The 27,539-nt window shown below is 37.4% G+C and overlaps 1 protein-coding gene across 3 annotated transcripts in view; it reads left to right on the top strand.

Moving 5' to 3' along the window:
* The window catches only part of Ptpn4 (protein tyrosine phosphatase non-receptor type 4), a 183,348-nt gene that overhangs the window by 10,661 nt on the left and 145,148 nt on the right, over nt 1–27,539 (top strand). For all 3 annotated transcript variants that reach the window (XM_036202734.1, XM_036202731.1, XM_036202732.1), the window contains one exon: nt 20,388–20,542. In XM_036202734.1, coding sequence (XP_036058627.1) covers nt 20,405–20,542 — 138 coding nt within the window. In that variant the 5' untranslated portion in view covers nt 20,388–20,404. The remainder of the gene's footprint in view (nt 1–20,387; nt 20,543–27,539) is intronic.

The following is a 27,539-nucleotide window of genomic DNA, read 5'->3' as shown; positions in this document are numbered from 1 at the left end:
AAGTTTCAAGTATCAATGAGAAACCCTGCCTTAAAATACAAAGGGTGAACAGCTCCCCAAAATAACACCAAAAGTTGACCTCTGGTCTCCACATTCATGTGCATATATCTGCATGACTTCTTATGTATCAGCATACACACTCCTCCCAAACAGACACAAAAAACAAATATACAGATTAATACATTTTAAAGTCACATGGCTTTTGGTCTGTAAGTGTAAATAGCAAGACAAATTTTTCAGATTTGGATTTGTTGCTCCTAAAGCATCATTATACTCCTATACTGCAATACCCTGAGTACCCATGTAAGTCTGGTTTGGAAGCCAGTGGATTTAAAGTTGCGTAGGTTTTATAGCTCATTGTTGAAATGCTGTTTTGTCAGTTTATGAAGGTGACCATTGTGGTCCTAACCATCATCATTGAAAGATTAAGTGGTCTTAGATGAGGACTGAATGAATGTAAAAGGTAAAGTAGAGAATTTTGGGAAAGTGTCAAGTGCTGCTAAGTGAAAGATTAAGCCAGAAGTGCTGTGATTTGGACTATTGGAAAGTTATTGGTGACCTTAGCTAATTGGTTTTCAAGTAGATTTTGACAAGCCAGCTGTTTGAGATATGGATTAAACATTAAGTTCTTTGGGTTTCATCTCAGGCTCTATAGATTTTTCAGAATAGTTGGGAATGTGGAGGTGGTAGTATATAGCAGAGGAAATCTTTTGAGATGCTGCTAAATTTATTCTGACTTACACTTATTAGAGGCCTGTGGCTTTAGCAAAAGAGTTATAGAATAGGGCTCTATTAAGAAACAATTGAGGAAACTAGACATCATAAATACAAATCAGACAGTCCTTCAAGAAATTTGAGAAGAAGGACTGTCTGGACCGAAGATTAAGAGACAGCATCAAGAAAAGCATCAGTTTTTAAGATTGCATGTATATAAACATTTGTTGGGATTAAGGGAAAGAAAGGTTATTTGGAAGGCAGGTAAGCAGAACCATATGGAAGTATCTACTATTAGAAACTGCTCTTGAGTTAACTTGGTAGCTATCTGATCTTGTGGGAATTTTGATCTCACTGTGACATTCTGAGACTGTTAAATAAAGTTTTCCTTGAGTCAGGGCAGAGCTAGTGACTAACTGACCTTGCTTTTTGTCTAGAGACCCAGTAAGAGTCTGTTCCAAAACCAAAAAGGAAGCCCAAACTCAAGTCCCTGCCCTTTCCTTCCTGTGTGTCTTCTCTATCCAAATTGCTGGCTTCTCTATGGCCACTTAGGGTGGGCTAGTCTCTAGCTCCGCCCTTGATTCAAGGTAAACTTTGTTTAACAGTCTAGGAGTATCATAGTGTGATCAAGTTTCCTGCAACAGTATGGGATGGCTCCCTGCTCCCATTTCAGATGACAGTCATCTTAGTGAGTCTTTAGAATAAAACAAGCATCATTTGTTAACTTTTTCTTTCTTTCCTTTTTTTTTTTTTTTTGGTTTTTGGTTTTTGAGACAGGGATTGGGGATTTAGCTCAGTGGTAGGCCCTGGGTTCGGATCTCAGCTCTGGCAAAAAAAAAAAAAAGAGAGAGAGAGAGAGAGAGAGAGAGAGAGAGAGAGAGAGAGAGAGACAGGGCTGTCCTGGAACTTGCTCTGTAGATCAGGCTGGCCTCTAGCTCAGAGTGCCTGCCTCTGCCTTCTGAGCTCTGAAATTAAAGGTGTGTGCCACCATGCCTGGCACTTTTCATTCCTGTTCATTCTCAAGAAGCTTATATTGTCTTTCTTTAGATAAATTAGAAATCTGTTGTACAGTTATAACTGATAAAGATCCACTATCATTAGTTATATGCAAACAATATAGTCAAAATATATAGGTAAGTCATAGTTTCTAACCAACAGCTATACATCATCAGAACCCTCTCAATTTATTTTATTCATTGTTTTCAGACAGATGTTTTATTTCTCAGGCTGGCTTGGAATTTATTGCTTGGAATTTATTATATAGCCTAGTCTAACCCATGGCTTGCCTAAATTCTGAGATTATAGGCACAAGTCACCATGCTTGGCTCTATTATTTCTAGAATCTCACTTCCTTTATTGAATCAGTAGTGTGGCTACTTGGTTCAGATTTCAAAATAATATAAAAGGTCTGTGTAGAGAAGTTTGAACACTACTGCTTCTACCTTCCATACTCCTCAGAGGTAGCCTCCTTCCCTCTTTGGACAGCATTTATGCAAATAAAAATCAAGATAGATTGTTGTTCACTTGTTTGTGCGTGTAGAAATTAGCTTACTGTACGAATGTTTTGTATTACATTTTTTTCTACACAAAATATACCTTGAAGATTATGATTTTAATATGTAGACTCCCTCTCTGTCCTTTCCAACAGAGTGGCATGCTTTATTGTCTAAATATAAAATGAAGGTAACTCATTCTGATTTTTTAAGCTCTTTCGGCTTTTGGTTCTTTAACCTCCCCTTTCTGTATGAACTAGTGTTTCCACTGGCATTTTGCACTGACTGCTATAGATATCACTCTATATAAATAAAATACTGATTGTCCAGCAGCCAGACAAAAAAATATAGACTAGGAAAACAACAAAAAAAAATTCTAAAAACAAAAAACTGAGTCAGAAAACACTGCCAGCCGCCATGAGTACCAGCATGTAAGATACTGATAAGCCACAAACCATATGACAAGGTATAGATTTATAAAAATGGGTTAATTTAAAATGTAAAAACTAAATAACTAAAAGCCTAAGTTATTAGGCCAAACAGTTTAAATAACATAAAAGTCTACATGTTTATTTTATAAATGGACTATGGGACTGCCAGGACTTGGTGGGAGCTGGAGACAAACTCTCCAGCTACAAATGGCTCCTAACTTGGGGCTACAACTGACTTTTTACACCTCATATCCTCTAATGTTCACTTAAACTAGCCTCTTAGATTTTGTGGCCAAGCCTAAGGCTTCTTCCTCATTTCCATAGTCACAGTGGAAATTGGGTGTGTATGTAGAGGTCAGAGGATAACGTGGTGTTGAGTTGATTCCCTTCTTCCATAGTATGGATCCTGGGGATTGAACTCAGGTTGCCAAGCTTGGTGGTAATTGCCTATATCTGCTCAGCTATCTCATCAGCCCACCTTGTGGTTGTTTCGTTTGTTTTTAATATATGTAACACATTTCTTTTTATACTTTTCTGAGATTTCATCAGCATATTCTGTCACAGTTACATAGTCATGAGTTGAGCATAGTGTAGTAGCAGACTTTGACAGGTGAGACAAGCCTGATCACCCATTTGTATTACCTATGAATTGTAAGAAAGACAGCTTTAAACAGTTTTTAATACCCCCCCCCTGTGTGTGTGTGTGTGTGTGTGTGTGTGTGTGTGTGTGTGTCTCCCTCCTTTTGGTTTTTTGAGACAGGGTTTCTCTGTGTGGCCCAGCTGTCCTGGAACTGGCTCTGTAGTAGACTAGGCTGCTTCTGCTTCCTGAGTGCTAGGATCAAAAGTGTGTACCATCACTGCCCAGCAAAATAACTTTAACTTTTGAATTGTATTTGTTTTGTTGCAGTGCTGGGGATCGAAATCAGAGCTTTGTCTTTGCTAGGCAGGTGCTCTAGCACTGAGCTATGTCCCTAGCCTCTTTAATTCTTGAAGAAAAAAAAAAATCAAAAGAGGCATAATATCTGGTGACCTGTGAAAATTATATGAAATTCAAACTTCAGTATCAGTAAAATTTTTTGGAACATAGCCACACTGATTTGTTTTTGTTATTTGTGGCTGATTTGATGCTATAATGCTAGAATTAAGTTGTTTCAATAAAGATCGCCTTACCTGTAAAATCTCAATTTTTAAAAATCTGGCTCAGGCTGGAGAGATGGCTCAGCAGTTAAGAGCATTGGCTGCTCTTCCAGAGGACCTGAGTTCAATTTCTAGCACCCACATGATAGCTCACAACTGTTTGTAACTCCAGTTCTAGGGAATCTGATACCCTCACACAGAAATGCAGCAAAACACCAATGCACATTAAAAAAAATTAAATTAAAAAAAAATCTGGCTCCATACAGGAAAAGTTTTTAAAGTTTTATTTTATGTACATATGAGTGTTTTGCCTGTAGGTATGTCTATGCTACCATATATATGCTTGATGCCTACAGAGGCCAGAAGTGGGCTTTGGATCCCTTGGAACTGGAGTTACAGAGAGTTGTGACCTGTCATGTGAGTGCTAGGAACCAGACATTGGTCCTCTGGAAGAGCAGCAAATGCTTTTAACCACTAAGCCATCTTTCCAGCCCCCTCCTTGAAGGAGCGAGCTTTCTTTCTTTCATTCTTTCTTTCATTCATTCTTTCTTTCTTTCTTTCTTTCTTTCTTCATTCATTCATTCATTCATTCATTTATATTTTTTTATTTATTTTATCAGTTCTGGTCAAGAACATGCTTAGCAATTACTAGGATTGTTTTATCCCCTTGTTGTGGTCGTATTACCTATTATGTGGTTAGATTTATTTACTTACTCAATTTTAGAGAGATTAGACTTTTAAATAATTAGGACTAGGAGGCTATGCAGAGATCTTGTAGTCTTGCAGTTAGATCTTGTAGTCCTGTATTGTGCAGTGAGTAAGCATTAACCAGAAATGGCAACTTTAATTTAAAAAACATTTGAGGCTGAGGGTAATTGTCTCAATGATGGAGCCCTTGAGTACATAATGTAAGGTCTGGGGTTCAGTCCTCAGTACTCATTAAAGACAATTCTTAAGCCATATAAGTCACATTTATGTCACTGTGAAGGACAACATAGATTACAGAACAGAAACATTCTATTCTTTTAACAGAAGAAGAAATCATAGCTCAGGAAAATGGAATGGCTAACCTCAAGGAAGCTGTGGGTGTTAACATTTGGGATATTATCTCATTGGCTTTCCAAGCATTCCAGATGTTGCTGTTAGAAAAAGGCATGACCTCTGCTTTGCTTTGAAAACCCTCTTCTTCAACATAGTAACTTCAGAATACTTATTAACAGACCTAATAATTGGTGTAATAGATGCCCTGTTTTTGCTGCCTTGCTCATTCATTTGCATCTACTCATTTTTGCATCAAAAACATTTTTCTGTTGTACAGTGACTTAGGAAGTCAATTTAGGAATTTTTTGTTGTTCTGTTGTTGTTGTTGTTTGAGAGGTTAAGGGGGGAGGACTAAGTTAGGTAAAATAGCAAAACTCTAATACTGATTGTCAGCCTCCCTGGAAACCTCCCCACTCCTAACACATAGGAGCAGTGAGTTGTTCTTATCTTGGATCTTAGTTTAACTTTTTTTTTTTGCTTTTGAGAAAGGGGCTCACTGAAGCCCTGGCTGACCTGGAACTCTCTAGGCTGGCCTTGAACTCAGATCTACCTACTTCTGCCTTCCAGGTGCTGGGATTAAAGGTGTGTGCTAACATCTTAATATGTGACTTCATTCTGTTTTCAGTTTTCTAGTAATGTTGAGGTAAATTATATAGTGGATCAAACTGAAGTTTTGGAGACCAGTGGTGTCTTTTTTTCAATTATTTTAGACTCTTCCATGGGTGACAGAAAAATACAGTAAGAATTATTTTAGCTTGAAGAAGTAGAAGCCATTAATATATGGTAGGAAGGGTGTCTTTGTGATTAAGTAGATCTGTTTTCAAGTGCTTCTTCTAATTTGCTTGTATAATCTTGGACCAGTCACCTAATCCTTTTAGCCATGCTTTTGGCATTTCAACACAGTATTCTTATTTGCAAAGTATGTGCTTGAGAACTGTGCACAAGTTAACACACACACACACACACACACACACACACACACACACGAGGCAAAACAACAGCAATAGTAACAACAAAAAAGAAAACCCTCCATGTTTTAAGTAAGTTTACCGTTTTGTTTTGTTTTTCACATCTATGTGCACAAATGCCTTTTTAAAGAGCTCTCAGAAGAGCTGTGGTCTGGAGCAAACCACTGCAACCAAAGGGATGTTCTTTCTACTGAGACTTGCTGCCAGCCTAGTGAACATTATCAAGAACAACACTTTTAGGCCACTGTGGAGTCCATAGTGGGGTATAGTCCTGGTAGCATAGTGTACATGGGGATCCCCAAGTAACCCTCAGGCCACATGAACCTACAGATGCATATGGCATCTGGATGACATCTGTACTATCATTCATAGCTATCATTGGTCAGGTGCCTGTGGGCTGCATGTTGGACATCTTTGCATCTTCAGAGACTATCATTGTTTTAAGAATGAAGTGACAGACACGAGCTATTCTAGTTATTATTGGTACTTAACAAGCTATGCCAATGCTTAGTGACATGAAGCAATTACCATTTTAGTATTTGTAGATTCTGTGTGTGAGAAATTCCAATGTAACAGGGCCCAGGAGTGATTGCTGTTTTCTTTTCTACAACACAATATATGCTTACTAGGCTAGGAATGTCTGGGAGTCAGAATGTTTGGGGGCTGGAGAATCCATTTACAGGCATCTTTGTTCATATGTCTAGAAACTCAAACATAGGCTCAGCTGAGGCTGTAGATTAGAGACCTTATTTATAAACTCTCCATTATGGCTGAGGGAGGGAGCCATGCTAGCTGAGTTTTGAGAGAAGTATCCTAAGAATGATTATTCCAAGAAAATCAGATAGAAGAGAAAGCCTCTGATGATCCTAGAGTTGATAAGGCCTTTTTTTTTTCTTTCAATATTAGCAATTACACATCCTTCTAAATGCTAGGCAAGCTTTATCCTTAACCCCTCCAAATTGTTTCTAAAGTACTTCCTACTGCCTTAATTAATATATGAGCTATAATAGGTGCTGTGCTTTGAATAATTCCTAGACCATAGGGTGCTTAATTGATTAAACAAACACATTAATCTTTTGGGTCTGATATATTGATTTCAGCCTCAAATTCATAGCATCTAGATTTTATATTTTCTAGCAATGTAACATTGCCAGAGTTGTGCCCCCTCTGTTAGCCTCTTTCTTCATCTTTAGAAATAAAGTGAATATCTCTCCATGCACCATTTATAAAAGTAGGTTGACAGTATTAGGTATGCATTCCTAAGATATTGTATATCTTCTACCTCTGGTTTTAAAGCTCAGTAGATGTAAGTAGAAGAAACTACTTGTGTAAAAGACTAGTATTGGATCTTAAGAATTTATTTATTTGAGACAGTCTGTCATGTAGCTCAGGGTGGCCTTCAGCTGGTGTTGTAGTCCTAGATGACCCAGCATTTCTGATTCTCCTTCCTCTACTCCCATGTGTGGGGATTAGAGGCCCAGACTATCATGGCCAGCTCATAGTTTAGGCACTGAAGTTTAAAAAGTAGCATGCTGCCCCCTAGGGACTGTGTACTATTTATCCAATTAATCGTGGGAATTTCTGTTCTTTGGCCTGCAGCATAAGCTTATATTTGGAATTAGTGTGAGATGTTAAGCAGCATTTGTGTGTGTGTGTGTGTGTGTGTGTGTGTGTGTGTGTGTGTGTGTGTGTGTGTTTGCTTTTATTTTCATTCCCCCACTTCCTTTTTAAAGAGAAGTAAGCCTTTATTTCTGTGTTTCTTAAACTAAGCTGGCTGAGTTGGTTGCTCCGAGGGGATTAGTCAAAGACCAAATCCCATATCCTGTTCTGATTCTTCCAATTCTTCCTTGGCTTCAGCCTTGTTTGGGGCTGCAGTAGCAGCAGAAGCAGCAGTGGTGGTGGCAGCCACAGAGCAGCAGCCACAAATGCCAGTGGGTCAGCCAAGAAGGCCTTGACCTTTTCATTTCAGCAAGTGGGAAGGTGTACCCAGTCTCCACAGACATTGCCAGGACACCGCCAAGGAAACAGTCAGGTAGCCAGTCTGCAGAAAAACACTGGCAACATTTTGGACATCTTCTAGGAAGTGGGAGTGCAGAGTCTGCTCTGTGGTGTCAAGCACTTGGGGTCCTCAAAGCCCACGTTCTCCCAGATATGGGGCAACAGTTTCTTCAGAGCTGGGTTGTTTTCCAGATGCCCCCGAATGACCTTGCATATCATGTTGTTCTTGCCCATTAGCAACATAGCCTTCCCTTACAGAGACATGTGGATCTGCTGCATCTGTTCAGAGCCCACATTGTCTGCCCCCAAATGAAGAAGCATTTTAGGTAATTATCCAAAAGTTGGATGATTTTAAGGAAGTAGTTGGGCTTCCAGGCTACCCTGTCTTCCCTGGGCATCACAGTGGTGTGTCAGGGATTACCACATAGGTTTAAAGATGTCACTCTAAAGAGGATGCCTGTTGAGCCCCCTTTTTGTTTTTCAGTCTTCTTCTACTGGCACATTCTGGAGTAAATCTAGATTCCCCTCATCAAATTAACTGGGTCGTTGTATATTTTTATTAATTTTCCTTTTGAAATTTTGCTAGTTTGCAAATTTCTTTTTTTTAAAGAGTAGGATCTCCAACTAAGTATTCATTTATAATAAAAGATTAGGTCATAAATGATGAAAGCTAATATTACAAATTCTATTAAGTTAAAAAGTATAGTAATATTTTTATCTACAAAAACCAAGATCACTGCTCCATGTAGTGGCATTTCCAAAGTTAAAGTGCATAGTTTTGTGATAGTATGTGCTTCTGCTTCCTTGTGGACTCATCACTGTCTCCCATCTCCTGAGTGCTTTTCTTTTTTAAAGACATAGCAGGTAATTTCCATTCCTCTTTCTGTTTTGATTGAGTACTTATTAAGTTCTCAATCTTTGGTCCACTACCCTTTTGGTGTCACATATCTGTTATCTTTTTTTTTTTTTTTTTTTTTTTTTTTCCGAGACAGGGTTTCTCTGTAGCTTTGGAGCCTGTCTAGGAACTCGCTTTGTAGACCAGGTTGGCCTCGAACTCACAGAGATCCACCTGCCTCTGCCTCCCGAGTGCTGGGGTTACCGCCTGGACTGATATCTTGCATATTAGATATTTATGATTCATAACAGTAGCAAAATTGCAGTTATGAAGTAGCAACAAAATAATGTTATGGTTGGGGGTCACCACCACGTGAGGGACTGTATTAAAGGGTCTCAGCATTAGGAAGGTTGAGAACCACTAAATATAAGTGTATTTTACTCAGCATAACATCTCAAGGTTACTAAATTGTAGCTTGTGGCAGAATTTCCTTTCATTATGTAGATATAGATCATGTTTCACTTTATCCATTTAGTGGACCCTTAGATGGCTTCTTCTACCTTTTGACTGTTGTATAATGCTGCTCTGAACATTGGTGTCTAAACATTTCTTTAAGAGCTTTCAATTCTGTTAATATATTTATTTTTCATTGTTTTTTGTTTGGTGGTAGTTGTTCTTTCAATGCTGAAGCTCAAAATTAGTTACTTACTCTTGATAGGTAGGTAGTCTACCATTGAGCTACATGTCTAGACCCCTACCCCCTTTTTAAGCAGTAGCTATCCAAATATGTGTGAAGGAAGATCTTGTCATGATTGTAGTTTGCATCTCCCCAATGATTAGTCATAGTCATACTGAACATGTTTTTAATGTGCTCATTGTCGCTTGTATATCTTTAGAGAAATGTTCATTTGAATGTAGTTGTATATTTTAAATTAGACTTTTTGTTTTTTGATGTGGCAGGGTTTGACACCAGGGCTTCCTGCATGTTAAATATATTATCAGTGCTTTACCCTTCTAACCCTTCCTCCTTTTGTAGGCATCCTTTGTATGTTCTGGACATCAGACCTGGAAGAGCTAGGATTACTAATATTTTCTTATGTTGTACTTTTTCTAATCGTTTTCTTGATGCTATTCTTGTTTTGATGAAATTAATTTTTCCTATTTTTTATTGTCTGTCATTTTGATGTCATATCTAAGAAATTATTTCTCAGTCCATTATCATGAAACTTTCCCTATGTTTTCTTTTAAGAGTTTTATAGTTTTAGGTCTCATATTTAGGTCTATTTTATTTTGGTTATGGTTTGATGTAAGGATGAGTCTTTTTTTACAAGTGAATATTCAGGTTTTTCAGAACCATTTGTTGAAAAGATAGATTTTCTTTATTGATATCTTGTCATCTGCAGAGGTTTGTTTGTGCTAAGGTCATGTGCTAGAAGCTTGGTCCTCTATGTATTGTCATTGTGAGGTCTTTGGACCATTAAGAGGTAAGGCTTGGTGGGAAGTAATTAGCCCATTGGGGCACCATTGTTGTGCTGGACTGATGTCTTTCTGGGTGAGTTCTTTGAAGACTTTGGTCTTCTAGGAGTGAGTCGGGCGCTCCAGTCGGGGTAGTTAAGATGAGAGAGCTGCTCAACAGCAGGCCAGGCCTCTGTGCTCTCTCTTTGCTGCCTCTTCCACTCCTCCACCATGTGGTGACATGATGTGAGGCTCTCCAGAAAGTGAAGACACGTCCACACATGCTCCCCAACTTCCCTGCCTGCAGAATGGGGAGCCCAAACATTGTAGAGCACTATCCTCTGAGCCTCATGGCTGCCATTTTCATCGGAGCAACTGTGACTGCTGAGAAGAGACCACTGAGACTGGGCATGCTGACTGTTAACATTCCCTCACAGAAGGAAGGAGTGCTGGAGAGTCTTTGAATCCTCACTTGAGAGGCCAGCCTTCTGCCTGCTGGTATGAAATTCTACCCTAGTTGATGGCCTTGTGCTCTCAGGAGGTGTTAGAATAGATAGAGGATAGGAGGTTGACTAAAGGAGACTTGACCTGTGCAGCTGCGGGGAAGTCGTCATCTGTGCTGCGGGGAGACATTTCAGTGGTGCCACTGCTTTGGAGTCACATGCTCCTGGAGGTCATTTGCCACCCACACTTGGTAAAGAAGCCCAGTAAACTCATTGGTTCCTCATGTAGAATTCTACTTTGGTTTGTCTTTGGGGGCCTTCAAAGAAAAAGTAGAAGTTTATGTCTTCTCCAAAGGCAAGTAAACTGCTCAACTAAGTATCCCAAGTGTAAGCAGGGCAGTGGTGGGCGGTGGTGGTGCATTCAGGAGGCAGAGGCAGGTGGATTTCTGTGAGTTGGAGGCCAGCCTGGTCTACAGAACAAGTTTCAGGATAGCCAGGGCTACACAGAGAAACCCTGTCTCAAAACAAAAACCAAAAAAAGAAAAAAAAAGTATCCAAGTGTAGTTTAGCAACACATGTAGACTGACACCTTTTCCTTATAGATAATGTGGGGTTTATTTTGGCCTTTTATTCCTAAGTCTTCCTCCTAGTATTACACTGTTTAGGCTGTGATAGCCTTGTAATAACTTTTGAAATTAGGAATAATAGTTCTGTTCTTTTTCAAGATTTCTTAGCTCTTTGGAGTACCTTCTGAAATCTGTATAAATTTTGGGATGGAAATTATTTTGTTTTTGCAAAACAGTGTCATTAAGACCTCAATTGTAAAGACTATATCAAGTGGTCCATAGATTACTTTGGGTGGATTTTTGAATGGTGCCATGAACAATTGTTTGTTATAATTTTAGTACTGTTTTCAAATTCATTTGTACCTTTATTTCTTCTTTTTCTTGGTATTTTGTAGTGTTCATATGTAGTTTTACAGTTTTCTTTCTTGATTAAATTTATTCATATATATTCTTTGATACTTTTATAAACTGAATTGTTAATTCCTTTTGGCATTATACATTGTTAATGCTTAGCAGCCCAGCTGATTTTATTGAGTTTCTATGCTGTACCTTGCTAAATTGGTCTTTTTGTGTGTGTGGCTTGTTAGGCTTTTCTCTGTGTAAGCTCCTATTTTCTGCAAAGGAAGATACTTGTAGCTCTTCTCTCGTTATTTTCTTGCATTGCATCTATGACTTTGATGCCTATGTGAAACTAGCACCAATAAGACGCTAATGGTGAGATTTTCATTGATGCCCTTGGCTATACTGAATATAGAATGTAATACATCCTTTTAGTCTAGGTCTGTTGAGATGAACAAGGTTCTGCACCTGCTGGCATTCTTCTGTATTTCCAGGAGTATGTGGGGAGCTTTTCAGTCTTTTAGGGCAGCAGCATCTTCTGCTCCAGTTTGCACTGTTTTTGTTTTGGTCATCTTCTCTTCTACCCCACCACCAGTTACTGATACTTCTGGCTGCTATGTTATTAAATACTTAGTACTGGAAAGTTTTCAAAAAGTGCTCTGGATAAAAGGCTGTTTGTAACAGTCAGATTCTTTGGTAAAATAAGCATGCTAAGCAAGTAGGAATTTTTAGGTTTCTGTTAGAATGATTAGATAATGGTTTCTCCAAAAGTGAAGACTTGGAGGGAGCTTCATGACCTTACTTTTCTGATCCAGTGGTTGCAGGAATGTTTCTATAGCTTTCATAATTGCTAGCATGTTGGCCGTTCTCTTCCCTCCCTCCCTCTCTCCCTCCCTCCCTCCCTCCCTCCCTTTCTCTCAATCTTTTCCATTTTACCCCTTTTGTTGAAAATAGATTTTTTTCCTCACATAATATAACCTGATTACAGTTTCCCTCCCTCTACTCTTCCAAGTTCCTCCCACCTCCCTCCTGGAGCCACCCCTTCTCTGTTTCTTATTAGAAAACCAACAGACTTCTAAGGGACAAGACAAGACACACAGAAATAAAAGATCCCAAGAGAAGGCACAGGAATCAGAGATCCATTTGTTAGAACACTCAGGAATCCCATTTTTAAAAAAAAAAAAGCTAAGCTGGAAGCCATAATATATATATACAGAGGACATGGTACAGATTTGTGCAGGCCCTGTGCATGCTACCTCTGTCTCTTGAGTTCATATGAGCCTTGTCCATGTTGATTTAGAGGGCATTATTTTCTTGGTGTCCTCTATTTCCTCTGGCTCTTAAACTTCACCTCCTTTTCTGTGGTGTTCCCAGAGCCATGAGGGGAGGGATTTCATAGAGATGTCCCATTTTGGGCTAAATGTTCCAAAGTCTCTTAACTGTATAATGTCTGGGTATGGATCTTTGTATTTGTTCCCATCTGCTGCAGGAGGAAGCTTTTCTGATGATGGCTGAGCAAGGCACTGATCTATGAATATTGCAGAATGTCATCAGGAGTCATTGCTATGGTTTGTTTGTTTGTTTTAGAACAGTAGTATTTGGTTTTACCCTGGGTCCTGGGCTATCTAGTCTCTGGTTCTTGGTCACCCAAGCATTGTCGGGTATAGATTCCATCTCATAGAGCCTGTCTTAAGTCCAGTCAGACATTGGTTGGTTATTCCCAAAAGCTTTGTGTCACCATTGCCCTGGCATATCTTGGAGGCAGGCCAGCATTATAGATCAAAGAGTTTGTGGCTGGCTTGGTGTTTATGTTTCTCTTTTGGTAGCATATTGAAAGTTTTCCTGTATCAGAGACATTAATTAGCTTGTAGGGATGAAGGCTCTATGTAGGCACCAGCTTGATTTCTCTGTGTTTAAGAGTTGTGAGGTATTATCTTCAGCAGTGGGCTTTGTCATTTTGTGGAGAGCAACCTTTGGTCTTGGCAACAGTCTGGGTTGTATGGGGATTCCCACAGGACCCACCCCTTTGGCCAACAACTTAATTAGATGTAACGCAACTCTGGTACTGGAAACTTCATTTGGTGACAAGAGATGGTCAACTGGGACTTTATCTCCCCTATTATTTGGCAATTTCATTTAGATTACCATCTGTATTAGGTTTCCATACTACTGCACAAATGGCCCTTAGTTTTAGCTGTCTCTCTCTGTGTTCCCTTCCACAGCTTCCTATTCTCTCCCCCAACTTGATCCTCCCATTCCAGCACCCCCATCCATCCATGATTATCTATTCTATTTCCTTTTCCTATGTGTATTCCCTAGTCCATTACTCTATACATCACCTCTGTAGTTCCACAGATTGTAGCTTCATTATCATTGACTTAACAGCTAATATCTACGAATAAACAAATACATACACCATATTTATCCTTTAGGGTCTGGGATACCTCACTCAGGATGATATTTTTCAGTTCCATCTATTACCTGTGAATTTTATGATTTTATTTTTTCTTTTTAATGGCTGAATAATATTCTATTATGTGAATGTGCACATTATCCATTCTTTTATTGAAGGACATCTAGGTTGTTTCCAATTTCTGGCTATTGTGAATAGAGCAGCCATAAGCATGGTTGAGTAAAAGTCTCTGTGGTAGGATAAAGCATCTTTTTAGTGTGTGACCAAGAGCGGTACAGCTGGATCTTGGGGTTGATTCCCATCTTCCTGAGGAACAGCCACACTGATTTCCGTAGTGGCTGTACATGTTTTGCCCTCCTACTAGCAATGGATGAGTGTTCACCTTACTCCACATCCTCACCAGCATCCTCACACAGAGAAACCCTGTCTCAAAAGAAAAAGGAAGGAAGGAAGGAAAAAGAAAAAAACCCAATTGTAGTAGGTTTTTGTTCTTTATTTTTTTATTTGAGTGACCTTCTGTTTAGTACCTAAATGTTAAGAATTGCAATGTCCTCTTAATGTGTTTTTCTCCCCTCTTTGAGCATGTAGTGACCTTCCCTTTTTTTTTTTTTTTTTGATTAGTTTGTTTTGAAGTCTGTTTTGTCAGATATTAAAACGGCTACACCAGCTTGCTTCTTAGGTCCATTTACTTGGAATATCTTTTTCTATTATTTTATCTTGAAGTGATGTCTGTCCCTAATTCCTTACTGTTAAGGTGTGTTTCTTGGGTGCAGCGTAAGTAAGGATGGACTCTGTTTTTGTATCCCATCTTGTAGTCTGTGTCTTTTTATTTGGCAGTTGTGACCATTGATGTTGAAAAGTATCAATGAGCTGTGCTTGCTGATTCTTATTACTTTGGTGTGTGTGTGTGTGTGTGTGTGTGTGTGTGTGTGTGTGTGTGTTGTGTGTGCTCTAGATTGGATTATTCCCTGTGTTTTCTTGAGTGTAGCTAACTTCTTTAGTTTAGAATTTTTCATCTAGTACCTTATGTACTAGTACTTATGGGCTAGATTTATAGATATCTCTTAAATTTGGTTTTATCACAGAGTGTCTTATTTTCTCCAACTATTGTAATTGAAAGTTTTGCAGGGTATAGTAGTCTGGGTTGGCATCTGTGGTCTCATAGAGACTGTAGCAATATGTCCAGATGCTTCTCACCTTTTGAGTCTCTGTTGAGAAGTCAGGTGTAGTTCTACTATGGGAGTAGGAGAAGTTGGGAGGGAAAGATCTGTGTGATCCACTGGAGATTGGGGCTGGGGCTCGGGGGCTGCCACAGGTATTCTGCAGAGCTGGAATTGAGGCTGGGGGATTGGATTTGGAGGAACAGAGGGATAGGTGAAGCTCTGCAGTCAGCCTATCTGTTTTTCTGGACAGTCTCCTTTTGGTTTTTCAAAGGGCCTACATTATTGGGACGAGGGAATTGGGCAGAAATCCTATTAAAATGCTACAAAGCTCATGCTTAGTGAGGTTCACTTGTTTGTTTTAAAATAAAGCTCTTCAGGGTGTAGGAAGCAACCTTTTTGTTAATTTCCAGACCTTTGGAAATGTTGATTTTTGACACTTTACCAGTGTTCTTTGACTTTTATGGAGGACTGGGTTTCCAACAGACTTTTTCCCCTTTTAGAAATGCTTCCTCCGTCTTTTCTTTATTCTTTTTATATAAAGTTGGATTACTAAATGTGACAGTTGCCTTTCAGATGGCTACTTTTTGTATTTAAAAATTGGAAATTATAAAGATTAAGATTCAACAAATGGTAGCTTAATTACTTTTAAGTGGTTGCTAAGTTTTTTTCATGTTCAAGTATATACTTATGCACAACCTGAACTCAGCTCAGTGCTTGTTTCTAAGGTAATTATTTATTTTCTTTTGTTGCTTTATACAAATATTATTAATTTTCAGTGATGCTCCATTTCTGCAAATATGATTATGATGATAGTAATAAAAATTGTGGGTTATTATTGTGGGTATTGAAGAAAGTAGATGGAGAAGAATTGTCAGTGCTTTGCTGGATGCATTGTTTCATGGCTCTTCTTGAGCTTCTCACTGCTCCAGTAATAAACTGTCAAACCCAAGAGATATTAAATTATAATTCCATGCAATTTGTTGTTCTGGTACATAAGGTTGTTAGAAGCACTTAAGTGTCACTGCCTCGCTTCGTATAATTAAAAACTATGGTCATTTAATATTCCTTTATTGGTCTATACAGAGGTCAAATTACTAATTCTGATTTCTTTGTTAGCATTCTTGTTTTAGCTTTCTCAAATGAAACACAGAAAAGTAATAAAATGAGAAAATGGTTATTTAAATGACATTTGCTTTTTTAGTGTTTGGACATATTTTACTGACAAATTATCAAATAAATCCAGGGTTACCAGGCAACTTAGCCAGTAGAAGAGCATTCTTTTAATTAATGATAAAGTTAATTAAGAATCCTTAGAAATAAGATGAATAATGGCAATACTTGTTAGAGTTGGTCATTTAAAGGAGACTAAACTGATAATTTGAAAGTTACATGTAAAGCAGGAAGACTGTTTGACTTTAAAGTCAGTGGTCTCTCTTAAGTGAAGTTGAAATCATTCCTCTTCAGCTTCTCCTCATTCTAAACTGTTCCTAATCCAAGCACTTCTATTGCCCCAGAACCCATCTTCCAGGAGATTGAAAGTCGGTATTAGAGATTTATAACCCTGGAAGCAAGAAAAGGAAGAGGCCAGAGGTGGTAACTGAGAAGGTTAGATCAAGTGCTGGTTCTCTGTTCTTGTCTCCTCATTTCATGAAATTCAACTAGCAGTTGATTGTCTGTTTTTAATGTAATTGATCATTTGCAAATTCAAGAGATACACCATTTAGAAAAATGTCTTAGCCCCAATCTAGTATTCTAGTTTTCAAAATAAAGATGTATTGTTTTAATTATTAGGAAAGTAATGTAAACCAGAATTTCTTAAGGTAATTCTTAAGAAAAATTAAGAATCAACATAATATTCTTGTGAGAAAGAGGTATAACTTTATTAAAGGAAAGACATGATTATTTCATTCCTCTAGATTGTTTTAAAACCTTTGCTCTCTTGTATCTAAAGAGGATACAGTTGTTATGCTTAACATTTGGTTTTTATTTATACTAGGATATTTATTTGTGTTTGTGGTAAAAGTCTGTGGGTGTCTCAAGTTCTTTATATAAGATGATGTAATATTTGCATAAAGCCTGCACATATCTCTTTGTATACTTTTAAGTCTTCTGTATATTATTTATACCTAGTACAATATAAATGTTTTTAAAGATTTATTTTTAAATTATATATGCTTGTGTCTGTGTGTATCTGTGTAAGTTTTGCAGTTTAAATTTTATATTTAAATCTGATTCATTGAGTACTTTTGAATATAAAACAACTATGGTATTGTTCGGTATTGGATAGCTTAGTAGGTGAAAAGTACATGCTGCCAAGTTTGATTACGAATCAGAATCCATGTGGTGGAAGGAGAGCATCTGCTACTGCAGATTGTTCTTTGACCTCTGCATGTGTGTCATGGCACACACATACCCCATCCTCAAATAAAAGTAATACAAAAAATGGGGATGGCATTTCAACAATGATAGAGAGTTGTATATATAACAAGTAACAAATGAGCCTCAGTCTACACTACCTCTCGTTTTATATTCAAAAGTACTCTGAGTCAGATTTAAACATAGAACCTAAAACTGAGATTTTTAGAAGAAAACATGAGACAATGTTTATTATCTACGTTTGAGGAACTAGTCTTAGATGTGACACTAAAAGCATGGTTCATTAAAGTTTATGTGTATATTTGTTCAAAAAAACAGAGTGGTGGTGAACACCTTTAATCCCAGCACTCTGTGGACACATGTAGGCAGATCTCTATAAGTTTTTTTTAATTAATTATTTTTATTTTATGTGCATTGGTGTTTTACCATGGGTGTCCAGTCCCCTGAAACTGGAGTTACAGACAATTTTGAGTGCTGGGAATTGAACCTGGGTTCTCTAGAAGAACAGTCAATGCTCTTAACCACTGAGCCATCTCTTCAGCCCTAGATCTTTATGAGTTTAGGGTCGTCTTGGTTTACATAGAGAGTTCTAGGCCAGCTAGAGCTACAACAGTGAGAACCTGTCTCAAAAAAAAAAGCAGAAAGAAAAGAAAACAAATTCCTGGCATGTTATTTTTTGACATTTCAGGACAGTAAATCAGTATTCCCAGGTTTTCTTAGAGTTTTCAAAATTATATTTTAAACACACGTCTAACAATCTTTAGACTATATGATTTGAATGGCTAAAATTCTTGTTTAAAGAGTAAAATATACTAGGTTCAACAGTACTTACAGAGAAGTACATCCTACAGAAATATTCAATGAAAAACATAATTTAAAATTCATGTCTCCCAGTAAGATGACAGCCCTTTACATTGGCATGCTTGGTGGGGCACCTCACCACCCTGGGTATCTCTTCAGCTCACCTTTTGTAGTTTTTAGCATAATGTTCTGTATGTGTTTTGTTATATTTGTACGTTTTATTTTTTGTTTACCTTTTATACATGGGGTTATATTTGAAATTTAACTCCATGTATTCTGTGTATACATCAGGTAATTTGCAAACATGGCCAGTTTTAGTTCTTTCTGTATGCACCCTGCCATTCACCACTCTCACTTTCATGGAATTACTTGCCTTGTTCCTGATTTTTAGGGTGAAAATGTTTAGACTCTAACCATTCAATTAATTAGGATAGGAGCCATATAGAATGCTTTTCTAGATACCCTTAATCATGTTGAGGAAGGTCCCTTTTTTTTTTTTTTTTGAGAATTTTTATTATAAAAGTGTGATAGCTGGGTGTTGGTGGCGCACGCCTTTAATCCCAGCACTCAGGAGGCAGAGGCAGGCGGATCTTTGTGAGTTCGAGGCCAGCCTGGTCTACAGAGCGAGTTCCAGGAAAGGCGCAAAGCTACACAGAGAAATCCTGTCTCAAAAAACAAAAACAAAAAAAAATGTGTGATAAATTTCAATCAATGCGGAAAAGCATTTCATTTCCCCCATTTGCTGTGGTTTTTATTAGGTTTTTTTCTGTTCTCTGTTCTGAAGGAGGTTATTAGATTATTGGTTTGAGGCATGTCCCATTTTTCTGTTATATACATGCAGTCTTATAAATTTCCCTTATTAGTTGCTGCTATATCTGTAATTTGCAAGTTTTGCTGTATTATATTTTCTGTTTTATTTAATTCTGTGTATCTTTTGTTCCCTTAAGATTTCTTCTTTGTCTAATGCACACTTAGAAGTATGCTATTTATTTTCCTTGTGTTTGGAGACTTTTCTATTGTTAATTTGTAGTTTAATTCTCCTGTTCTTAGGAATATACTTTGTATAATTTCAGTTCCTTAAGTATATTTAGTTTTGTTTTGTGTCCCAAAGAGGTAAGAGGATCTCTGAATGTGAGGCCAGCCTGGTCTACAGAGAGAGTTCCAGAACACCCAGGACTATACAGAGAAATCTTGTCTTGAAAGAACCAAAATAGTAATAATAATATCTCAAATGTCTGTGTTTCTCCTTGCTCAGTTTCCTTCATTGCATTGTCTTTAAGATGGAAGCTGTATGGATTTTAAATTTTGAGTCATGGAATGCCTGAAATGATTTTGTTCTTGTTCTTTTCTCTCTAATAATGACTGTTAGTTTTCTGGGTTCAGAACTTTGAAAGTAAAGTTTCATTGTCTTTTAATAGCTATCATTGACAAGTTTGTTCTTCTATAGGTGATCTATGTTTTTCCTCCACTTATGTAAAAATTGAAAATCTCAGAGAGGTAGGCACATCTCATATGCCTGTAGTTCCAGCAGTTTGGGAGGCTGAGGCAGGAGTTCCAGGCCAACCTGGGTACATAGTAAGGCCCTGACACCTCCCTTTTCTTATAAAAAAAAAGATAGAGTCGTAGTTGGTTGAAATTGAAATAGAATAATCTTCACTATTGTTATTCTACAGTATTTTTCTAAAAAGAAAACAATAGTGGTTGGAACAAAACAATCTTCTCCCCTGTTGTCCTTCTGCACTATTTTTAGAATACACATCAGTGAGCAACATCCCACGTGCTGAGCTGGCATATTCCTCCCACCCTTTAAGCGCACATATTTTGAATTGGAATATGACTTCCTGAAACTTTAACCTACTTAATCTTCTCAGTAGAACAGTTCAAAATGAAGTTCTTTAGGGTGGCTGGTAATTTTAGCTTTATATATAATTTCATACCTAATTTTCTTAATCTTGATGTTTCAAAACTTGTAATTGTTTTCTGTCAATGTTTTAATTTAAAATACATATTAATTTTGTTTTTAAGCTATACCATATCTTGCGCTATTCCTTTTATTTAGCGATTCTTGTTTTTTAAACCTACATATTGTGTGGACAACTTTTAATTGTTTTCTGTCAATGTTTTAATTTAAAATGCATATTTACTTTGTTTTTTAAGCTATATTGTATCTTCCACTCTTCTTTTTATTTAGTGATTCTTGTTTTTTAAACCTAGATCTTGTGTGGACAGTAATGACCGCACGTTTCCGATTGCCTGCTGGCAGAACCTACAATGTTCGAGCATCAGAGTTGGCCCGAGACAGACAGCATACAGAGGTGGTTTGCAACATTCTTCTTCTGGATAACACTGTACAGGCTTTCAGAGTTAATGTGAGTATTTTATTTTCTTCTCCTCCTTGCCTTAGCTTCACCACCACCACCACCACCACCACCACCACCACCACCATTGTCTCTGGATATTAGTCTGAATTTAGATTTATTTTAAAACTAAAACCATTAAGTAATAGTACAGTTTGAACATTCTTAGTTAAGGAAGTCTTTTTCTTCCTTTCTTTCTTCCTTTCTTTCTTTCTTTTTTTTTTTTTAAAGATTTATTTATTTATTATGTATACAGAAGAGGGTGCCAGATCTCATTACAGATGGTTGTGAGGCACCATGTGGTTGCTGGGAATTGAACTCAGGACCTCAGGAAGAGTAAGTAGTCAGTGCTCTTAACCTCTGAGCCATCTCTCCAGCCCAGGAAGTCTTTTTGATACAAGTTTATATCCAGTATGCCTGCTTATTCAAACAGCAGAGCATTCTAGTTCATGAACAGATTAGTAGTATGCAGGTGGTTTTATAATGTGCATGAGGGTGTCTGAAAATAATTTGTCTTAAATACCTTCCTAATATGTTTCACTAAAGCCTTATTGTACTGTCTGTGAATACAACTTTTGTTAAACAAAGATAAGTTATAAGACCAATCTTACATGAGTATTGTTTGAAAGGCATTTATCCAACAAGTATTTGTTCTTGTTATTAATATCTAGCTTCAGTTGTTCCTCATTTGAATTTTACTGAATTGGTATGTTAGTATTATTTCATTCATTTTCATTGCTGCATTCTATTCTTTTGTATAGTGTATTTATGTTCCTATCTCTGTTTAGTTATTCCATTTTTTTCTTTGTGTTTGGATTATTTACACTATAGGCTCTTAAGTTCTTATACATGTCTTAGTAATATATACAAATATGGGGGTCCACAGAAGCTCCATAGTAAGGCCTTATTCAAGGTCAGAAAGTCTGAGTTTGTTTTGCCCAGTAGGGCTGCATAATGAGATAATTTGGCCAAGGGCATGGTTACCAGGTCTTGAAGGGTCTACACTTGTTGGTACTTTGTAACTTGACCTTGAGAGGGGGAGATCTTTTGTTCCTCCCCTGGCTAATGTATAAAAAGCACATCATGATTAAACTTAGGGCAACTGGGTATTGACCCAGGGCCCTCCCAAAGCTATTTTGTGTCTCTGTCTTTTTTCTTCATCTACTTCTATATTTCCTATCTAGTATTTCTCAATTCCTTACTTCCCTCTTGAAGGGACCCCAACACTGGGCTGGACCCTGACATACAAGGATGTAGATACCTTTTTTATTTTAAAAACTTCAAATCTGTAGTTGGAATGGAAGAATAGTATACTGAATATCTAGCTCCCTTTGCCCAGACTGAACTGGTGTTAACATTTGTACATTTACTTTCTCTTTTCTTCCTGAACTCCCTGAAAGTAAGTGGTAGACACACCAGTAAGTACTTAGCATCAGGAGAGTCTTCTAAATTTATACAATACCATTGTCATACCCCATAATTTAGCATTCTTTATATGATACTATTTAATATATAGTTCATATCCATATCAAAGTCTCTGCAATGACATGTCATCCATTTCCTGATTGTGTCTATCTATACTTTGAAATCTGTGATTTAAAATATTAATATTTACCAAGTACTTAAAAACAACCTTTATTTTACTTATGGTGTTCATGTGTGATGTGCATGGGGGTTAGGAGGAGCACATGTGCCATAGTGTGAATGTGGAAGTCAGAGGACTACTTTGTGGAGCTTGTTTTCTCTTTCTACCACTTTTACGTGGGTTTTGGGGATCAAGCCCAGATTGTTAGACTTGCAAGGCAAGTAAGTGCCTTTATCCAGTCCAATGTACCATCTTGCCAGTCCTGTTTACTAGTTTTTTAAGCTTAAATGTTTCTCTGTGTTACTTAGTATGTAGCGGGATCACTAACTTACCTTTAAAAAAAAATCCTAAGTTTCATTTCACATTTGAAAACAAGTTGCAAAATAGTGAAAATATCATTATTTATGACATTATTTAACCCAACAGCTCAGTCTACTTTCTAAAACTTAGATTTTAAATTTCTTGTTTTCTACTGTCTATTAATAGATGAAGAGTAGATTGCCAAGCAGAAATAAAAAGTAAAGAGAATTCTCCTTCATAAAAATTTCTGATTAATATAAACTATGTATCAGACAATTGACAAGGCTTTTTGCACATTATGGACTCATTAAGATTCTTTTGGAGGAAGCTGTGTGGTAGTGGTACACTTTTTTAATCCCAGCACTTGGGAGGCAGAGGCAGGTGAATCTCTGTGAGTTCTAGGACAGCCAGGGCTGTTACACAGAGAAACCTTGTCTTGACAATCCCCCCCTCCAAAAAAAAAAAATTCTTTTGGAGATATAAATTTAATAAATCTTATTTTAAATTAATATGAATTTTATTTTTTAATTATAGGAAATATTTATTTAGAACTATTCTATAATCTTTTTTTTGTTTTGTTTTGTTTTGTTTTTTGTTTTTTGAGACAGGGTTTCTCTGTAGCTTTGGAGCCTTTCCTGGACTAGCTCTGTAGACCAGGATGGCCTCGAACTCGCAGAGATCCATCTGCCTCTGCCTCCCGAGTGCTGGGATTACAGGCGTGTGCCACCACCACCCAGCTCCACAATCATATTTTTATATTTGTTTGTTTATGTTGTACCGTGGATTGAATCCGGGGCTTTGAACATGCAAGGCAAACATTCTACCACTGGACTCTGTTCCCAATCCCTTTTCTGTTTTTCATTTGGGGACAGACTTTCATAAAATTGTGCTGAGCTGGCCTTGAACTTGCGTGTTCTGTAGTCCACTCAAGCCATGAACTTGACTGCCTTCCTGCCGTAACTTCCTGAGTTGGTGGTTGTCTTAGTTAGGATTTCTATTGCTGTGAAGAGACACTATAACCATGGCAGCTCTTATAAAGGAAAACATTAAACACTGAGCATAGCTTGAACAAAGGAGACTTCAAAGTCCACCCCCACAGTGACATACTTCCTCCAACAAGGCCTACTCTAACAAAGCTACACCTCCTAATAGTGCCACTCCCTATGAGCCTATGGGGGCCAATTACATTCAGAGTACAACAGTGGTTTTATAGGTCTCTATCACCAGCCTAGTTAGTCATATTTTTTAAGAGAAATTTGGGTATTTCTTTCTTCTAGTTATGATGCATTAGTTAAATATAAAAATGGTATGAGTCATTAGGCTACTTACAAAGAGACAAAAAAAAATTTCCTCTTACTTGCTCTCTCTCTCTCTCTTTCTCTCTCTCTCTCTCTTCCTTATTACAACACTGTTATATCATTAAATATTAAATAGCATTTATTAAGTGATAACTAACTCTTCTTCAATTTGATACATGAATTCCCTTTAAAAGTTTTTTGGTATTTGTGGGCATGCAGGAGATCTCAGAGGTCAGAAGAGGCAGTGTCTCATGGAACTAGAGTTACAGACAGTTGTGAGCTGCCATGTAGGGTGCAAAAGAAGCAAGTGCACTTAACTGCTGAGGCATCTCTCCAGCACCACATTAATTCCTTTTAAAAATATCTTTCACACATAATGTATTACTTAAAAAAAATTTAGTCAAGGAAATAATTAACAAAATTAAAGTTCAAAATTAGCAGATCCTTGCTTTGTTACTCCTTAGACATAATCAATGTTTATTTATTACTTACTATTTATTGTTACATATGTTTTTAGTTTTGTGAGTTTTTTCTTTCATTTATTTGGAGAATGAGAATATAGATCTCAACTCCATCCCCTTTCTTTATACAAACACTTCAAAAACATAGTAATTATTTAATAATATTTGGTTAGTTTAGTGTTTGTGTTTTCTAGAAGAAAAAAGTCTCCAATTATCTGGCTTGAGTTTGGAGAGCCTAACTGCTTTGTCATCTTTGTGAGTGAGAGAAGGGGTCTGAGTGTTACCAACTATTCATTGTGTAGACATTCACTTACTACAGTCTTGTCTGTTTTCACTGTAGTAAAAGTTAATTCTTCCTGATGTCGTTTAGCCCAGAGTTGAAGTTTATTTTTCAGAGCTTCCACCCTTAGCTCCTAATAACAAGGGGCAGTGGTTTGGTGGTGGTGCATGAAGGGGAGTAGAGGTCTGGAGAATCTCTCATCAACAAACCTTCTCAAATCTTCAAGTCTTCCCTGGACCTATTTTTTCAGAGATTATTTGTACTTGTGGTTTTAGAAAAATTGGCTTGCTCCTGGGTCTTTCTCACATTGTTAGCTTTATCAACTTACATTGCTTTTAATTTTTGAAATTTTTGTTAGTGTAGTCTCTTCCTTGTTTTGTTAATCACAAAGATGCTAGGAGAAAATATCACAAATTATTATAGCCAAATTAATTAAAGCAAGATTTTTTATTCATGTACACAATCTGTCTCTCCCTAAAATTGGGTTTCAGGAGATCAGCATTGGATATGAAGAAAACATTTTTATAGCTCAAGGGTAGGGGGTTTCCAAATGGGGGATTTGGTAGGCAAAATAGATGGCATTACAGGAGCAGAACATAAGCTAACAAGTTAGTCATAGCAACCTCCTGAAAGAAAGACACGATTACAAGGTAGTCGTAACAAGTCATAACAGGTAGTCATAACAACCTTTTGAAACAAAGGTAGGGTTGCAAGGTGGTTTTAAAAAAAAGACATGGTTGCTATTTCCAGGAACAAGCAGTACAGAGTCATTTGTAGTTAAGGTTACAGGTCAGGGGCATAGACTAATCTTTGAGAAACAGAAGTTTAATCAAAAACAGGAATGAGCCTGCTTTGTCTTTACTCTATAATGTCTTTTAAGCTAAAAAATGGAGGCTTTTAAGCCTAAATAGAGGCAGGCTGGTTCATCAGCTACTTTGTTATTTTAAGCAAACATTTTATTTAGTCTCCCTTAGATTGATTTTGAACAGTGAGTGTCTGCCTTGAGAAGTTTATTGAATACAAAACTTTTAAAAGTAAAATTAACTGGTTGTGTATGCCTTTAATCCAAGTTCTTGAGAGGCAGAGGCAAGGTGGATCTCTGTAAATTCAAGGTCACCCTAGTCTACATAGCAAGTTCTAGGACAGCCAAACCCCATCTCAACCCTTCCCCACAAAAATGTAAAATCAGTTGTTAAATAGAAATGGTCATTTTAGTGTAAAAACACATGGTTAATTGGTGAATTTTGGAATATATGAGAAATTGAACTTTATATTATATGATAGAACTTACAGTCATGCTTTTAATTTGGAATGTCCTTTTCTCTAAACTGTAATTGTATATTAAGCATGAGAAAACTATTAGTTAGATTTATAGTGTGAATAGTTGATCCTGTTTTTGCCTATTGCATTTTCATTGGGCAAGTGTAGTTCTTGGGTCTCATGTCATATTTGAAATATATTGATTTGTTACTAAAAATGACATTTCTACTAAAAAATTCTGGGTAGTTACCCTATCCAAGTTGGTCCACTTTTGTGTTAATGTTTGAAGTATTTTTTTTCTTTCATCTTTTCTTTTTTCTTTCTACCTACCTTCCTCCCTCCCTCCTCCCCTCCCTCCCTCCTTTCCTGTTTTCTCTGTGTAGCCCTAGCTGTCCTGGAACTCGGTCTGTACACCAGTCTGAACTAAGAGATCCTTCTGCCTCCCAAGTGCTGGTATTAAAGGTGTGTGCCACGACCGCCCAACTTGCTTGCTTTCTTCTTCTCCTTCTCCTCCTCTTCCTCCTCCTCTTCTTCTTTTTCTCTCTCCTTCCCTCCCTCCCTCCTCTCTTTCAGACAGTCTTGCTGGGTAGTGCTTGTTGGTTTGGTACTGACTATATAGCTCAGGATGGTCTTGAACTAATTGCAGTCCTTCCTCCTTCAAGACTCCCACAAGCTATAGGTGGTATTATGTGTATGTGTGGTATATGGGTGTGCACATGTATGGGTGATTGTACTTGCCTATGTACATGTACATATGGAGGCCAGAGTTCAACTTTGTATCTTTTTTATCTGTAGTTCTCTACCATATTTTATTTACTTTTGAGATAAAGTCTTTCCTTGCACCATGAACTTGACATTTCAAGCTAGACTGACTGATCAACAGGCCCCTGCGATCTGCTTATCTCCTCTCCCTACTTCTTCATTATAAAGATTACAGGGACATGCCACAATACCAATCCTTGAGGTGGCTGCGAGGGATTCAAATTCAGTTTCTTATGCTTGTGTAGCAAGCACTTTACTCTCTGATCCATTTTCCCAGTTCCTACTTATTTACTTACTTATCTATTTATTTACTTATTTATTTATGATGTGATAAAGGGATTCAAACTTGGGTTCTTATGCTTGTCTAGCAAGCATTTTAACCCTGAGCAACCCTCCCAGTTCCTATTTACTTATTTTTAATGTAATAATGTAAGCTTGTATGGAGACTACAAGACAATCCTCAGTCATGCCGTCTACTTTCTTTGCCTTTATTCCAACTTTATCCTTACTCTGAGGATAGTGTGTTTGAGTTCTCAACTCATGCCTCAGATGCACATCAAAATCTCTTGCCTCCAATTGAATCTGGAGTCTTCTGTCTTCCTAGAGTCATGCAGCCTCTGAATCTTTTTCTGTCCTAGAATACAGATGAGGACACTGCAGAATTTTGAAGTAGATCTTTGTAGCTTTTTCTCTTTGATCTTTCTTGTCTAATAACCTACACAATTCACCTGCTTTAGTAGCTCCAATTATACTTTTCATTCTATCACCCTAGCCAAGACTGCTTGTTACTCTCTTCTTGGTCAGTATTTCTTAATACCATTGTTTAGGAAATGCCCACAAGAACAAAGCCAGTAGAACTTGGCTCATCTGTTCCCTTTACCCAAGGATCATAGGTTTTCTATTGCCTCTTTAAAAAAAATACACACGGACACATTACACGTATGTTTATAGGTACACACCCCACACATATATCCAGCTTTTGTAGGTGTTTGTGACAGGTCAGTATTTCAGTACCAGCTACTCTGTCTAACCAAAAATGAAAGTCCTGAATGCTTTAAATATA

This window comes from Onychomys torridus, chromosome 11, assembly GCF_903995425.1.
Source record: "Onychomys torridus chromosome 11, mOncTor1.1, whole genome shotgun sequence".
In the NCBI taxonomy this organism is placed as follows: domain Eukaryota; kingdom Metazoa; phylum Chordata; class Mammalia; order Rodentia; family Cricetidae; genus Onychomys; species Onychomys torridus.
Note: the sequence above shows the minus strand (reverse complement) of the source record. Positions and strands in the feature narration are given on the sequence as shown.